Genomic DNA, 15,952 nt, shown 5'->3' on the forward strand with positions numbered 1-15,952 from the left:
AGTTATTGCTTGATCGAGTAACTAACACTATCACGTACGTGCAGCAGACGGCTCCACAATAGACTTTTCGAATGATTCACGCCTAATGTCGATTTCGTTGTTAATAGCCTTCCGCAATTGGAGTGATTGTCAAAAGTAGACACCACTTCTTTACAGATTCATCCATCCGCGGCAGACATTTTTCTTCCGTGTCTTCTAGGTCTGGCAATGAGCCTTGAAGATCAGGATGGTTGTCTATTTGTATCGGTTTTGTTTGTCTCTGTCACCAATGTGGCATTTCGAGTCTTCCTCGAGGTCACAATAAGCGGAAGTATTATGAAAGAACTTAGTGAAGAATGAGGAGGCTATAAACATCTCTTGAAGGCTAAACAGTAGAGCGAAAGTGCAATCTGTGGAGATTAAGGCACCTACGCGGTTAAATACGCAGTGTAAAAATTAAATATCTACGAATTTGTGGAGGCCAACGAAATGTTCTAATTTGATTCAGCATTAGCCTCACTCTTTAAGCATAAGCTTATGCTAGTAACGTAACATCCCTCTGCTATTTTAATAAAGTTTTGTAACACAAAATGGGACCTTTTTAAGGCAGGCCATCTGAGGCTAGAGCGAATCATGATTTGAAAATACTTTGTGGGTAATGCGAGTCTTATTTGGGAAAAGCTAATGATATGCCCATTTGCTCAACTAGTGCTGTAACAAAGAAACCATTCCTCGTCACAAGTCAATCAGTCTGTCAGCCGGTCAACCAGTGGAGAAACTGAAATAGGCGGCGGGGTGGAGCACAAATTGAAAGCTTTTCAAGCATTTTGCCTGTCAGTAGTTATTGAAGCACGCACTACATGTCATGGAAACCAAGACTTTCCTTTCTTATTTGTTGTAGGTGGAAGCAATTTAACCTTTATTAACCTTAACCTTTATTTGGAGTTGTCCTTGACACCCTCATCTTGAATTAACTTGTCAACTTTGGCACTTAAAGGTACTCATTTTTATTAAGTACTATGCTGGACGTAAAATATCAGTATTATATTATACGAAAAGAAAATTTGTTTAATCCAAATTTTACTGATCCTCATTTCAAGTAGAATAACCCTTTGGATCTGTTTGCAAATGTTTTCTTTTCTGTGAAAATATTTTCCGCTACTCTAAGTGAGAAGTTGCTTTCACTCGGGCGATTGGAATCTGGATACTAGAGAATGCTGAAACTACTGTCCGATAGTAGGACTGTAAAATACACGCCAGTGTCAAAGAAAGACAGCCAATCATGACAACTTAGTAATAACTGCATTTATTTTGACTCTAGCGGAAAATTTCGAATCACAATCGTGAGTGCTTTATTATCTGAAAGAGGTGATGGACTGCGTTGGATAGATTTGTTTCTTCGAGATAAGGTTGACTTCGAATTTGTGCATCCCCGTCGGGATATGAGCTCCGTGTATTGGCAATGCTCTCTCTCTAGCAAAACCATCTAAAAGTAAACTGGCCATTCTTAACATTGCTATGTTACAGTTATTAAGAATGAAGTAGTGCTGACTGTGTGGCAAAAGTTAACGATAATTGGGTAAGGGTGCTGATTTTGTTCTGACTTCGGCGAATATTATACCCCGATGAGCTTTCTAGTCATGGAGCATTTGAATAGTGCAAACGTTTCGGAAAACCTTCCTGGTGTCTGTCGGTGAAGAACTCGGCTGTGGTAACGATGATCCTCGGCTCATCACCTCAACAATAATTCACTTGGTCACGCACTTTAGTGAGTGGTAGATCTTGTGTCTGTAATGACAAAATTTCACAAAAGAATACTCCTTCCGTGAAGGCAACTGTTCACAAAGATTGGATGGTTTAAGAGCCTCCGAGTGCCACAATATCCATCCACTTTCAACTCGCATAGGCGAGTTTTAGCAAGGTCATAATTTTCCGAGGCATATCAGTGAGTGCCGATGCCTCAACCTAAAAAGCGTACCTCTTAGGTCAGCATTACAACACTAATGGCAATGCCCAGTAGGCTGTCCAAATGTGATTCAGGCAAACTGGGAATTTTTCTTTACGCAAGCTTTTACGGTATTGATTAAACACTGGGACTTGCACGAATGGGACAGAAAACCGTGTTGAACAAAAGATAAACATCATGTCCTTTGGGTGTATGCTCCAAAGGTCCCGGTTTAACTTGAACGCCGTGCTTGCATATAAAAAACATTTTTAAATTTACTTATCATGTTCAAATAACTTGTGCTTAAAGTGCTTCAAAGTTCTTTAAACGTTGCCCTGGTACAAAAGCACTAAATGTTTTCCTTTTAACTGGTACATTTATTTTCAGAAAAAAATGCATGAAAAGAACTGGTGGAAACTCACATACTGCCTATTTACTTTTGAGTAGTGACCAACTTGTTGTTTAAACTTGAATCATCTGCGAAAAATCAATAATTTCACGCTCCAAAGCTCTCAGAAGCAACAAAATCTGAACTGCTTCCATCATCACTGCTTTTTCGAGGGTGATAATACTGCAATTCGACTTACTTTTGATAAACAACTGCACACATCAAAATTCAAGCTTCCAAGGACCGTGAAATCGACTTCACTGACATTTGGAATTATGCTTGCAGGGAGATTCAACGCAGTCTTGAACAGGGAAAAGTAAAGATATCGAGACACGAAACTCCGGAATCTATCCCTCGGCGTGAAAAGGTGAAATCGCTTATTAATCTCCTTAAATTGGACGCTTTTTCTGAACCCCCTTCATCCACTCACATCAGCCGTCATCAATCAAAATCTTCTAGATCTATTCCTAGAAGGAATCGGGTAAGAAAATCACTAAAAGTAAAATATTCGCGAGATCGCAGAGATATTCGCGAGTTCGCTGCATTGACGGAAACTAGTGGAAAATTGAAAGTTGATCGTCGGCATCAAAAGAACCTTTCAAATATGGAAGAGAATTCTTCGGAGGTGGAAATGCCTCGAAGACGGACTTCAAGACGCTCCAAACCAGTGAAGAGACCTGCAAAACAGCAGCTCCAACAGAACCATAGGTTTCCAAGCAATCGCTCTCAGCCACATGGAGATGAGGCATCATTTACACAGTCTCAAATTCATAATCAAGTTCAAGGGCAGACGGAATTCGACGCCAAATCAAATGACATGGAGCAGAATTTAAGACCTTCACCTGAAGGTACTGAACTGGGTCCTACGGCAACTAACGAAGTTACTGGAAAGACAGAAGAGGACTCATGCCTACAAGGTGAAAAGATTATCATCGCGATTGAAAGAACCGATCAAACAGCTGACCTAAGTCAGTCTGTTGAAGATCTGGATCTCAAAGAATTCAAATCACAGGATGTGGGCGATTTAGTCTGTCAGGATGACCTCGATTTTGTTAGTAGCGGAACAAACATCACTCGAATGCCAACAACTATTGCAGAACTGATATCTCAAAGACGTGGCTTTAAATCGAAAGAAAACTTATTTGCTCAAATGGAATCCTTTAACAAAGCTTTAAAAAAATCCCTTTTAAGTGCTCCATTATCACCACTGATGGCTGATTGTGTGCCTTTGGTTAACTTTACATTACCAAAGTATGAATCGATGAGGTCGATAGAAGTTTTAAAAAACAGAGACGAGAGAAATTATATCTTTACTTCACATTTGATCATCTCGGCGTCAGCTCACGCACTTCCATTACCGAAAATGATTGCTGAATACTTTCCTAGACAGGCTGCATTTTCAGTGATTTTGGAAAGCAGTATAGGGGAGATTTCTGTTGAACGGCAGATGATGAACTGCTCCGAGTTGCAGAGCTGGAGATGGGTGGAAGCGCATCCGGTCAGAAGTCCCCAATACTACCATATCTGCATGTGTGATGATGTGATTGGGGAAGAAGTTTTGGAAGGAGAAACGAAGGTATCTCTCCTTGGTTCTCCGGTTGTTTCAACCAGTCTGATATTTGAATCCAGTCTAGCGAACGGTCTAGACAGCTTCTCCTGCTCGTGTTCATCGTCTGCTCTTACAACGGACTCATCAACAATATCGTCAACGTCGACAACATCCTCAGCAGCCACAAATTTCTGGGTGCTTGTAGAAACTTCTCCACTGCTGGAAACAGAGCCGATTAGTGAGATAGAAGATGTGACAGTACGAAGTACATGCAGCCTGACTAGGACCGAGATTAGGCGAATGAGTATGCGATGGGCTACGGGTAGTTGCTTCCTCTTGAGTGCGTTGTTTGTCGTCAAGTGCTTCTACGCAGAGTTACTGCGTGGGGATTGGCTATCGATTGCAGGTATTGTCTCGGCCCTCTGCACAATTGTCCTCATCTCCCTCAGTCGACAGCCGAGTGCATCTTAGTTTGCAGCTGATTTATACATACATTCCCCTGTCCGACATGTCATCTTCCGTGAGTTAAGGAAAATATTGTTAAAAATAAAATTTTTCCTTTAACGGTAAGGGAAGGTTTTAGGGAATGCACTCTAATATCTGCATAAATTCGCTCAAGCAGTTAGCTTTTTGTGGTAAATAACTGCCAGCAATTAAATAATTTCAATCAAATACTTATATTGGAAGCATTTTAGTCTTTCGGCTAACATAGATTAATGGTGCAAATATTCGTCCCTGAGATCATATCTGCAGTCGTTCATAGTCGATTCATTTAGTAAGCGGTATTCCTTAAGTAATTGTATTTAAAATTCTTGTGCCGTTATAATAATTTACATTAAGCAGCTAGTGAGGGATCGAAAAAAGCTACTACCACTGAACCTCAAAAACCAAGTTAATGCTAGCAGAAGTTGATTCAGCAAGTTACTTTCAGCCCTTTTTAGGAGTAAAGAAAATCTATACTAAATGAGTTAATGTGATATTAATGTTCTTTATTGAGCTCGTCTATCCAACTGTATCCGTAAAAATTCAACCAATTTAAACCTTCACTGGCCCTTACAAAAAAAATGGTACCTAATGGGAATAGAAAATTGATGAGAATCACCTTTATTTGCACAATGCTAAAATCACGCATAAATAATGGTGATACTGCCCCGTCAACCAATGGCATTCAGGCGAATTATGCAAGTGCTCCCAAAATGTCATCTTCAATCGAGGTCTGTGGCAGCGATGTTGTTCGACTTATGGCCGATCTGAAGGATTGGCAAAAGCTCGTAGTTCATCTGGAATGTGTTCTTACTTGGGAAAAACCTCTGGTCCTGTTTTATATCATTCTTATTGTCACCTTGTTTTATGCGCTCCTTTGGACTTTTGAGCCGCCTTTCCTTGTGTCACTCGGCTGTCTTTCACTCTGCTTCAGTCTTTGGTGCTATCTCGGCCCGAAATTGGCACTGAGGTAGGTGATTTGGCCTCACAAATAACTCATTTTTCAGGTTTCTTCCTTCAGTACCGTTGACTGAACACAACCAACGATATCGTGCTTTTTGTCGAAGGATTTTAAATGGACGTCAATTGGTTATTTCGATTCTTTGGCATCTCTCAGACTTGAGGCGGCGCAGACCCTACGTCTATGCCATTGTTTGTCTATGTGGCATAGTGAATCTTGAGATTTTGACTTATGATTACGATGGAATTCTTATCGCATATGTTCTCACCATTATTGGCCTACTTATTCCGGGAATCCGACACACTGGAGTTCTTAGAGTAAGTGAAACCCTGCTTTTCATTATTTTTGTGCTGTATCTACTTGGCAAAAGTAGTTTGATTTTCATCAAATACGAACAGGATCATGGGTTACTGATATTTTCAAGTGTCACTACATTTAATAGAATTCGGCTATCTTTCGTCCTCTGAGTTGTCATAGCTGCTAAGTTTTCGTGCCAAGGGGTCACTTTGTTGATGTTCTGTTTCAGCTGAATAGTTTTTTTTTCGTTTCTTGGAATACTCACGGTGTTAGGAAATGGTTTTTCTTCCGCAAATTCCGCTTTTCCGTTTCGTACAATTTTTCACATTTTCACAGGGCAAATTTCAGCGTTTAATGTAGGAGGTATCGTGCACTGCGACCACTCTTATTACTCCTTCTTTTAGATTATTTATCTATTAGCAAAGAGGCTCCTCAGGTTCATTTGGCGAATCATTTCCCGAGTAATCGGCTTCCTCTACTCCCTGATTCCCTCAACTCAACAGAAAACTGACAAAAAAGACACTGGTGATGTGGCTGTGAACAACTAGCAATGTGTACCTATATTTGTACTTGTCTATCTTTACTTGTAGCCTTCTATCTAAGAACTTTTATGTGTTTTCACTTGCACACTTATTCGGCTAAATTCTTCTTGAAAAGGACTTGGGGTTTTCATACATCGATTTCATGGGTATCTTCTGGGCGTAAGATTTTGTTTAGAAATCCTCGAATTCGTTGGCGAAGGGCGTTTAAATTTTTCTTTTATATTTCTGTTGGGAATAGTGAAGACAAGGGAAGTAGTGATTGTGTTCGAGCGCATCATTTGTCATGCGATGATAGTTTTCATGCAGGTTGTACTTGTAAATGTGTATATCGGGGGCAAAGTTCTCTCCCATGGAGTCGTCTAAGTGACTAAAAGCTAGAAAATGATCGTAGTGGTGTGAAAGATGTAAGGTGCTGGCTACGAACACAGTTAGGAGCAATAAGGAATTATGAAACTGCTTCACTAGTGCGTAAGAGTGGCGTTTGAAGAGGTTTCAGGAAAGCTGGACGTGACTGTCGGGCTTGTTGTTGCTGCCCCTATTCATGGCGACCTTTGCCTCAGTCAAGTATGTAAGTGCCTAGGCAACTGACGGAGGTGCAAAGGTGCAAATGCCTGATCTAATTTCGAAATATTTGTAAACACCGTAAAGGCTTCATTTATTCTGGAGCAAAATTTGGTAATTTTCTCTTGTAAGAAATTTGCATTTAGTGCTTTGGGGTCGTTTAAGCTGGTCTACCCGGAAGCATTGGGGAGTGCTTTACAATAAAATCACAACTAACTGGTTGTTCGGACATAATAGTATTAGTTTCATTCACTAATATAATTTAAACTAATTTTAAGCCCCCTTTATCACAAAAAGCAGGCAAGGTACTACTATTGTTTATCAGCATGGTGTCCTTGGCCAACAATTCAAATAAATAAAATATACATACTCGACATTAGTTATGGACAAGATGCCGGGGGGGGTTACTAGTTATTGTCTGAGTTGGGCAGGATCCGTGTTTAAATGCGTTAGTTTTTCTCAGTGCTCATTAATGCTGTTGCTGGCCCTCAAAATCCGCCGCTCTTGCTGTCCATCTAGATAAATTTCGCAGAAAAATTGCGGTGATCGTACTAGTAAACTTGCTGTCAGGTTTCGAATGCTGTGTCACTCACGTGGTACGAATTGACAAGTTTCGGCGAAGTGGTAATTTTGTTAACAAATTGCTTTCGTGATTTTGGATAGAAATGTTGGGTTCCAATACCCTCTGAATATGCCACCTCTGGCATCGGGGTTTGGATAATGCGTCCAACATCATTGAATTCCGAGGTTGGGGCCATAACCTGAAACAAGACGCGATTCTTGAATCTACCCTACTTAAATAGTTTAAATAGCAGGAATCATTTGACTCACTAGATCGTGGAGGGACTCGAAGCGTATTACGGGAGCGTTATGGTGAGGCGATTGTGGATTATAATAGTACTGAGTGGGCAACTGAGCGACTTCTAGGGGTACCAAGACCGCGGCGGATTTAAATTCGTCACCCACACCCGAACCGCCGTCACTGATTGGCTGCCGAAGAATGCCCGTGGCTAGATCGCCTTCCATGGCAAATCGGCTTCTGGAACGGGCGAAATATTCGTGATTGGTGCTGTTATTGGCGCTGGACGAGGTGGTCATGTGATTATGATGGCCACTATCGGTTACCACGAAGGCATCTGGGGACGGAAGTGTTGTCGATTTTATGGTATCCGCGATGTTTACTCGACCGTTTGAGCCATTGCCTGAGTACTTATTGACGTGATGCCCCGAGGAGCACATAGTCGTCAAGAAGATATGCAAAAGTTGTCGGTTCTCCTGTAAAAGGCGGAAATTACCATGAACTTTTAAATGTGAACTAGTAGTGTGACACTTCTCGGACTTATGGCTGTCTTACAAAACCCATTAGAACTGGTTTTTTTGCTTTTTTCGTATAGTGAAAAAAACAATCAACTTAAAATATAGGAACTGTGAAAAAGGCTCTCAGGCTTAATTACATCTTCGTTGGAAACGCTGAAGACGAGAGAAGAAGTAATTTTGCATTTCTGAGTTTGACAAGTGGCTACTTCTGCCCGGTGGGCCGGCTGCCTTTTCAGTTTGGTGTTTGATTTCATTCCGCAAGGGTAACTTGCAAATCGCGCCGAGGAGGAAGTAACAGTTTTTTGTAATAAGCTAGCTATATCGGAAAAAAGGTGCGTGCGACATATCTGATCCCCAGGGAGATAAATCTGTCTGCTCTAGAGTCGTTGATGAGCAACTTTAGAAGTACGAGTGTTAAAGCACTGATTTGATGAATGAATGAACGAACTTAACAATAATTGAACTGATAGGTGGGAAAAACCTAATAAGGCCTGAAAAAGATCCTGTAGAGCTAGATGTGAGAGTTGTATCTACTTACACCTGGATGAAAGACAGTCCAAGATGCGGCTGTGTGCCAACAACTGCCGGCAGGAGAGCATGGGTAAAAGCAATCACTGCATCGCAGAGACAAAAGATAGTCGTAAAATTTCGACAAATGATTCCCTTTTCGGTGACTCTGTGATCAGATTCGTTTAAACAGAACAAGTCAGTTGATGAATTGACTGCATCCAAGGGGTAGAACTTCCGTAGGCGATTTTCTACTAATGTGTGGATGAATGAGTCAGGTCGTCCAGCGTCGTCAGATATTAATCTTAATTCGATGAATTTAAGGCACCAGGAGGACACACAGGGTTTGAGATGCAAATCAGTTATATTTTCGTGGCTTATGCGATTTCTTCAACCGGCAGACAGGCAGCTGAGGCACACTGAGACGGTACAGTCAGTTTGTTTTCCATTTATCCGTTATAAATATTTCGGGGGATTAGTGTCTAACCTCGATTTAGGCATTAAGAGTAAAACTGTTCAGGCTTTCCTTGCCATTGTAGGATAACTTCTCGGACTTATGGCTGTCTTACAAAACCCATTAGAACTGGTCTTTTTGTAAATGCGCGATGGCATTCATTCATAAATTGGAAAAGAAATGAAATTGGTGATTTTTGTCCACATTTGCTATAAAATCTGCACAAAACTTTCGACAAAATTCTAAAACGTATGCCAAACTTATTTGACGGATCGTCAGATAAGACCACCTTGAGATCCTGAGGCTTCTAAATTGCCCTCGTGTTTGTTTAAAGCAAGTAACTAACCCTTGTCGTAGTTGGGGTCTCAGTGACTCATAGCTGATAGTGTTAAATTTTTTTAAAAACGAAAACATCATGTCTATTTAACTTACACTTGCGACTAAACAAGAAATCCCTGCGGACAGCTGTTCGGGAGTGTAATTTTGTCCAACACTCGGACGGATGGTCTTTTAGGTAATTACAACACCTACGGTTGAGATTGTTGTTAGCACTAGTAATAACCGGTAGTAAAAACCATTAGAATTGCATGAAAGAAGTGGGCGCACTCATGCTCAAATCATATTAGTGACGTAGCAAATGATCAAGGTAAATAGAAGGGCAGTGCTGTTCTCAGCACAGAAAGCGACAATAACCTGTAGAAGAACCCGTCAACACATACTATGAAACGGGGGTTTTCTCCGTTGTACGCTAATACTTACCTGTTATTTTGGTTCCTCGTATCGTAAAGTGGCAGGTGAACCTGATATGGTTTGAGCTTGTCCCCTTTACGAACCTAAAATTGACCCTAGAACTAAAGGATTTTCCCGTATAGTTTGTTGCACAGCCTTTTGGAGAGGTTCATTGGCAGAACGCACCGCCGAGAAGTGGTCTAAGTAAACTAAATTATTCCGGTGATAAACTACTTGCAGATTCATTAGATCTTGGAAGATTCACAGTTCCTCATAATGTGAATTCACATATCGCTACTGTCTAAAACAAACTCGAGAGAGCAGCTTTCAGTAATGATTGCTGCGAGCGGCAGAAGAAGTCATTGGCACTTACATCAATTAGGAAAACCGTGGAAGCTAATCAGGTAGATCCCTCTCACACGTACTCCCGCATGCTAATAGGCTTGCTCTGCACTTATATAAAAATGCACCGCTAATTTGACACTGTCTACTTTCCAACTGACTTGTGACAAGAAATTGCGTTTGCATAGCGCCCTCCGTTGAGCAAATAATGCATCGTTAAAATACCCTCAAAAATCCACTCACCGTCCACCTCATGCTTCCAAAGCACGCACCACTTCATCACCAATGGGCTGCACTTGTGCATGTGTGCGGTGGGCTACGGAAGTGATTTCTCACTATGAATTATTCACTTATAACCAGCCGCTTACGGACGGAGTTTATCCACTCGGTAAAAAGGTCCGGTTCCTTTTCTTACAGGATCACACGTGACCTCGTACCTAACAACCCAGAACTCATCCCTGAGAGTATTTCGTTCCGTATTTTAGTATAAAATGAAATATAGCTTTATCCTCTGTAATTACCCTCACGTCACTCCTCAACTGCAGGTGATTACCAGCTTTCCTTGACATCGTCATTGAACAATCACACACGAAATGGGATAGATGATGGTGAATTAAAAAAGGTAAGCGTAGGTGTAAAGGGTTGGATTACTTGCCTCTAGGGACAAAAAGTTGCATAAAAGTGGACTTCTTAATTATATAGTATCTCATTAAAAGATGATTTTCTGCGGTGGTAATTGTTTTAAGGAGCTTTCCAAATTTATCTCAAGTGGTCTAATTATTAGTGTTTCAGTAAAATGACAGTAGTCTATATTGACGTCTTCTGCCCTTCGAAATTCGGCCATCGCATCTATGGCACTAGAGTTTTGGAGGTAGAGTAGTGCAGAGTGTGGTCACCTACAGTGACGCTGCAAACAAAGCTTACGGGTGAATGAGTTAGTCGGCTATCCCAAAAGGAAAACATCGGTTTTGTATTGTCGAATATTCAGGCTCACAACTGAAATTCCATGGCAAGATTTATATAGAATATTGTCCTGCAAAATCAGTAGAATATGAGCAAAGTCCAAAGTCCTGATACATGCCTATTGCTTCAGGCAGCCGGCAGGAACTCAGATAGATGGATAAGCCGGATCGCTTTGCAACAAAGTCGAAAGAAGTCATCATCTCATGACAAACCACAGAGATCACTTATGCTAGATGTTCGGTTAATTAAGAATATTGTTAAAAGCGATTGATGATACACCCCGGTGGAGGATCATTAAAGTGATTCATCAACACGTGAGCTCCAATGAAGTCTACGAGGAGAACAGTAGTCCTTGGTTTCAAAAGCCGTTTAGTTTTTAATCGTTTTGATGGCTGACACAGAAAATTAGTGGAGGTTCTGTTCTAAAAAGAAACACAGACACTTTCGGTCTCTTTTGATTCATTTTCCACGTTAGTAGTGCAGAGTGCTGACCAACATTGATAAATTATTTATTACGACTACTTGAAAATTAGACCCATATTCTTCTCCATTTTACTCTGTCAGTCTTTTTCAAATTATCATCAAATTGACCTTCATAAGACATTGAAGTTGTGAGTCGTTAACGCTTGACTTCAAAAAATTAAATGACTTTGAGCGTCGCATATTTAAGGTGAAATATCAAAATGCAGTAATACTTGGATTAACCCATCATTGTAAAGCACCAACCCACTGCCCGCTTTCTAATGCGTCTAATGGACACACAAGCAGTTAGCCGACAAAATTGTATCTGCGGTTGCTCGTAACATACGCATGATCTACCAGCTACACTAAGTCCTCATTGCCACACCGCACAAAGCACTTTGTTCAGACATCGACAAACAGGACACCTTTATCAACCGTGTGGACATTGCATTGCCAAGGTCACTGGGAGAACGTGCATGAATCATTAGTCTGTCAGTCAGCAGTCGGTCGGTCACCCACTCAGTCCGTGAAATGGGTGTGTGCATGCACGTGTTCACCGTAGTGTCCGTTGCAATTGAGGCCATTTATCGACTCCCAAAAATCCGTAATTAGGCATGTTATGTCCAATTTCTCCAAATCAGAAAATCAAAAACGAAACTAAATAAAACACAGAGTAAAATTAGCAAGTACAAAAAGGGTAATAAAGATTAAAAATCTGAAAATCTCAGATGAACAGTAAGGATGGCGAAAACGGGTGAATAAAAAAATGGATGGATGGATGGATGGATTGATCGATTCGGGATGGACAAAGGGTAGCCGGTTGCTCAATCTGTGACGAATTAAGTGAACCCAAGTCTTTAATCTAACTAGGTTTGGGATTACTGAATAAATAGACTGAGGAAACTGTTTTTCCAAACCCCATTCTGCCCTTATTTTCTCATATGCTTGATGTTTTTTTCGTCTAGCATGCATAAGCAACTGGACACCTTTCTGAAGTATCCTCCTGTCAGTACATCAGTGCCTATTGCCGCCTACGTGTTTTGTACTTTAATATTCTCGCCTTTATCTGATAATAGCAGCAACATATTATTGCGCCTCTTTTGACCTTTTCAGGAGGTTTAATGAACTGTCAAAAAGTGATTGGTTGCATGGCTAACATATCAAAAAACTTATTAGTTGAGTAGAAAGGCCACTAATTATTTTTCCCTAACATACAATTAACTCAAAGGACTTTTTTAAATCCAAAATCCATTTTAGTTGTAATGATGCTAATTCTGACAAGTTTGCTACCAGGATATCAGTGAAAATGTTGACAACCACATACCTGATGTTGCATTGTTTTAAATTAGCACTAATTATCAGTAAATTTTCTTATCAATTCAATTGCTGGTCAGGAATTTAAAAGAAAGTAACTGCAACCATCCTTAGGCCAAAAGAATATCCTTAATCTCTTTTGCTGTTTTAAACTCAACCAATCTGTTTGCAGCACACCAGCAGTTTTCGTAAACTGATACAAAATGCCCGTCCCATATTTATGACGTTAGGCGCCAATAAAAACGTCGATGCCCCACACATATTCGATGCCGATGAAAAATTGTGAACTTTTTCAGCTCTCAGTTATTCGGTTTCACGACGGAGGTGTGAATCTCTGATATTGGTCTCGAAGATCCTCGGTAAGGCGACAATAAAGCTACTTCTGCATTTATGGGCTCAAAGTAGTCTTTAGTGATAAATCTGTCGTTGCATTGACGCCAACGCGATGATATCCTCTGGGAGCAAGGAGGATAGAACGCTTTACTAAGGCTTCAAAAAAGAGTTACGCAGATATAAACCGTCAGGTTACTTTCTAAGCAGAGATCAGTCAGCCGGCAGGTAAAGAGCGAAGAATGAATTCATGATCTTTCAAGTGTTTTGCGAATGAGACCCTCTTGTTTGGTAGTTTTCACGACTCGCCTACCTTGTCCAGGAGTCAAAGAATTTCATTTCAACTTGGAATCTTAGCATACCAGTTTCTAATTCAAGCACTCCTTTCAACTTGATCCAAGATGGTGGAATTTTGCAAATACGATGCCTCTTTCAGTGACTCAGCATCAGAGCCCAGTGGTTTGCTGTAACCATTTCTAAGTGGTGCACGTTCTGCACCCACATCTTCTCGAAATACCAAATAATGAATCTTTCTGGAGAAGTCCCACACCTCTAGAGCCGAGGCTAAATTCATAAAGCACATAGACTCACACTTTATCAAGTTTAACAAGATCCAGAGTGATAAGAAAATTGTACGGAGTAGAAGAAAGACTACAGATTGACCAGCGCACATGTATTTATGACAAAACACGGACAACCTAGAGGGACAGTTAAAGTTAAAATCGTAGTCGAGTACAAGAAATGAATTCATCTTATTAAATTAATCGGTTTTGCTCTGAAGTAAATATTTTTACAAGATCAAAACTTATGAAATTAACAGAAGAGTCCCATCCAATTTGTTAAAATCGCTATTTTCAATAAAGGAGTATCATAAAAAATGTTATTTGCACTGCTTAAAAGGGAGGCATTTTTCGACATAAAGGTGGGATGTTTATGTTTGGTTATTCTTGGGGTATCCCTATATCTCACCGCCACCATTAATTAACCTGAAATGTTTGTGTTTGGCTACGGATATTACTTACTTAAAAGGAATAGTAATTTGTTAAGGGTTATTCAATTTCGTTTTTTTTATTTAACAAAATTAATATTGACCAATGCTTACGTCGTCGATAACGGCGACCAAGAGGAACATGAAGACAGCTGTCAGCGCGATTCCCATCGGTAGGATTAGCAACATAAAGACTGGACTGATGATCTGAATGTAGATGAGCATGTAGGGTATGCCAAGGGTGAGCATTAGCTGGGCAAGGACCAGAAGGTGTCTAAAGAGGAAGGAATTCCAGTCATCTTGACGTCCCCTACATCTTTGTATGCCTTAGTGGAATAACTCATCCCGTTTGCTATCGTTCAGGTGTTCACAAATTCGCGCATAGAGATGCCTTGATTTATTCATTCTTCGTCTCTTTCAACTGGGTCACAGTTAAAATATGATTGCTTTATCTAAACCAGCGGAACTGTGCCATTAAGTTCGATTTAAGTAACCTAGGGAGTCGACCCTATAATACCTGAATCTTGGCAAATTTGAGCGTTTATTGCAAAAACTAGTGCTCAATTACTTCAGAGATGAGGTAGATGAGGTAAATTGTCCCCTTGCGAATTCGGCAGATCCCTTCCCTTACGATTTTAATTTCATAGTTATAACTCACGTAGATTTATTGACTCGACTCCTTCGAATAGCTAGGTAGTTACGAAGGACAACGAAGCCAACAGTAATAAGGACCAAAAGGTTGAAGAGCACCACAGCTGTAATGGGAGCGAGAAGGGGCCATCGGTAACCCAGCAAGTCTGGTCCAATACACCTAGATGCAGAAAGAGAAATTTTAGACAAAGAAATCAATCTGAGGCTGCTACAAACTTCAAAAATGTGAAAGAATAAACGCATAAATGGCATAGATGAAGAAATGAATAAGTCGACTAAGGGAACCAAAATTGACGTGTGGATAGATGTGTGCATCTATGTACGTCTGCATGGTTGATGGACGGATGGGTACTGAATGGAAGGGTGGATGAATAAGGGATGGCTATGAAATGGGTGCATGGATGGACGGACGCATGGATAAACAGGTAGATCCACGACAAGCAAACGAAAACATTTTTTAATGCTTATGGATTAATTAATTATTGCATGAGTTGGCAAAGTAAAGAATTTACTGCCAGAAGGCGTGTGTGTGTGATTGTGAATAGTTCCATACATGTGTAAAGGATTAGGACCCTAACTTACATACTGTGTGAGTAAACGCGGAAACGATCAAATGAAGGGATAAATTGAGATTTTTTTAATCAAATGAGAACGTAAGAGAGCTGGTCTGTTAACGAGCAATTCAATGACCTAGAAGAATAGAGTTAATATCCACAGTCCGCAATTACTTTAATGAGGGAATCGTTTAGAGAGCTATGAATTATGCCAGAAAGAGATTCGGTAACTGGTTGGCTGCGTAAATGAGTTAGTAAATCCAAAAGTTAATATGTAAGAGAGTGACCTATTCAATCTGTAAATGAACAAATGAACTATCCACTTAATTGGTAATTTAGCCCATAAGTTAGTTTTCCTATAATTCTTTGAGTGGGTTATTAATTTACTTGTTATGCAGATAACTCGGCCGTTGAACCCATAGGTTATTCAGCGATTGAGGCACTCAACCAGTTATTCTTAACCGATTGAGTCTATAAAAGAGTGATTAAACGGATAAAGGAGGCAGTTTTATGAGTCCCCGAAAGACTATGCAAGCAAAGGAGTAAGTGAATAAATCAACTAGTTGGTTAGTTATATAATGAATAAGTCGGGCAGGTGGGAGAGTAATTGAGAGAACCAGTGATCTAGTAAGTTAG

The 15,952-nt window shown here is 40.4% G+C and overlaps 3 protein-coding genes across 3 annotated transcripts in view; 2 read left to right on the forward strand and 1 right to left on the reverse strand. All coding sequences in view use genetic code 11, as the record gives it.

Moving 5' to 3' along the window:
* Positions 1 to 4,757, forward strand: part of EGR_07808 (hypothetical protein) — a gene marked incomplete at both ends in the record, with an annotated part of 6,919 nt that extends 2,162 nt beyond the window's left edge. The window contains 4 exons of the mRNA XM_024497057.1: positions 977 to 1,078; positions 2,234 to 2,367; positions 2,546 to 3,730; positions 4,705 to 4,757. Of these exons, the coding sequence (XP_024348545.1) occupies positions 977 to 1,078; positions 2,234 to 2,367; positions 2,546 to 3,730; positions 4,705 to 4,757 (1,474 nt within the window). The remainder of the gene's footprint in view (positions 1 to 976; positions 1,079 to 2,233; positions 2,368 to 2,545; positions 3,731 to 4,704) is intronic.
* A 219-nt stretch (positions 4,758 to 4,976) lies between these two features.
* On the forward strand, positions 4,977 to 6,150 carry EGR_07809 (ADP-ribosylation factor-like protein 6-interacting protein; the record flags this gene model as incomplete). Its single annotated transcript, XM_024497058.1, has 3 exons — positions 4,977 to 5,314; positions 5,352 to 5,622; positions 6,007 to 6,150. The coding sequence occupies 3 exons, from the start codon at positions 4,977 to 4,979 to the stop codon at positions 6,148 to 6,150; spliced, it is 753 nt and encodes a 250-aa protein (XP_024348546.1).
* A 1,043-nt stretch (positions 6,151 to 7,193) lies between these two features.
* EGR_07810 (EGF, latrophilin and seven transmembrane domain-containing protein) overlaps positions 7,194 to 15,952 on the reverse strand; it is a gene marked incomplete at both ends in the record, with an annotated part of 54,002 nt that continues 45,243 nt past the window's right edge. Inside the window, 5 exons of the mRNA XM_024497059.1 lie at positions 7,194 to 7,220; positions 7,299 to 7,466; positions 7,537 to 7,980; positions 14,226 to 14,385; positions 14,770 to 14,922. Of these exons, the coding sequence (XP_024348547.1) occupies positions 7,194 to 7,220; positions 7,299 to 7,466; positions 7,537 to 7,980; positions 14,226 to 14,385; positions 14,770 to 14,922 (952 nt within the window). The remainder of the gene's footprint in view (positions 7,221 to 7,298; positions 7,467 to 7,536; positions 7,981 to 14,225; positions 14,386 to 14,769; positions 14,923 to 15,952) is intronic.

This window comes from Echinococcus granulosus (assembly GCF_000524195.1).
Source record: "Echinococcus granulosus chromosome Unknown EG_S00087, whole genome shotgun sequence".
Taxonomy (NCBI): Eukaryota; Metazoa; Platyhelminthes; class Cestoda; order Cyclophyllidea; family Taeniidae; genus Echinococcus; species Echinococcus granulosus.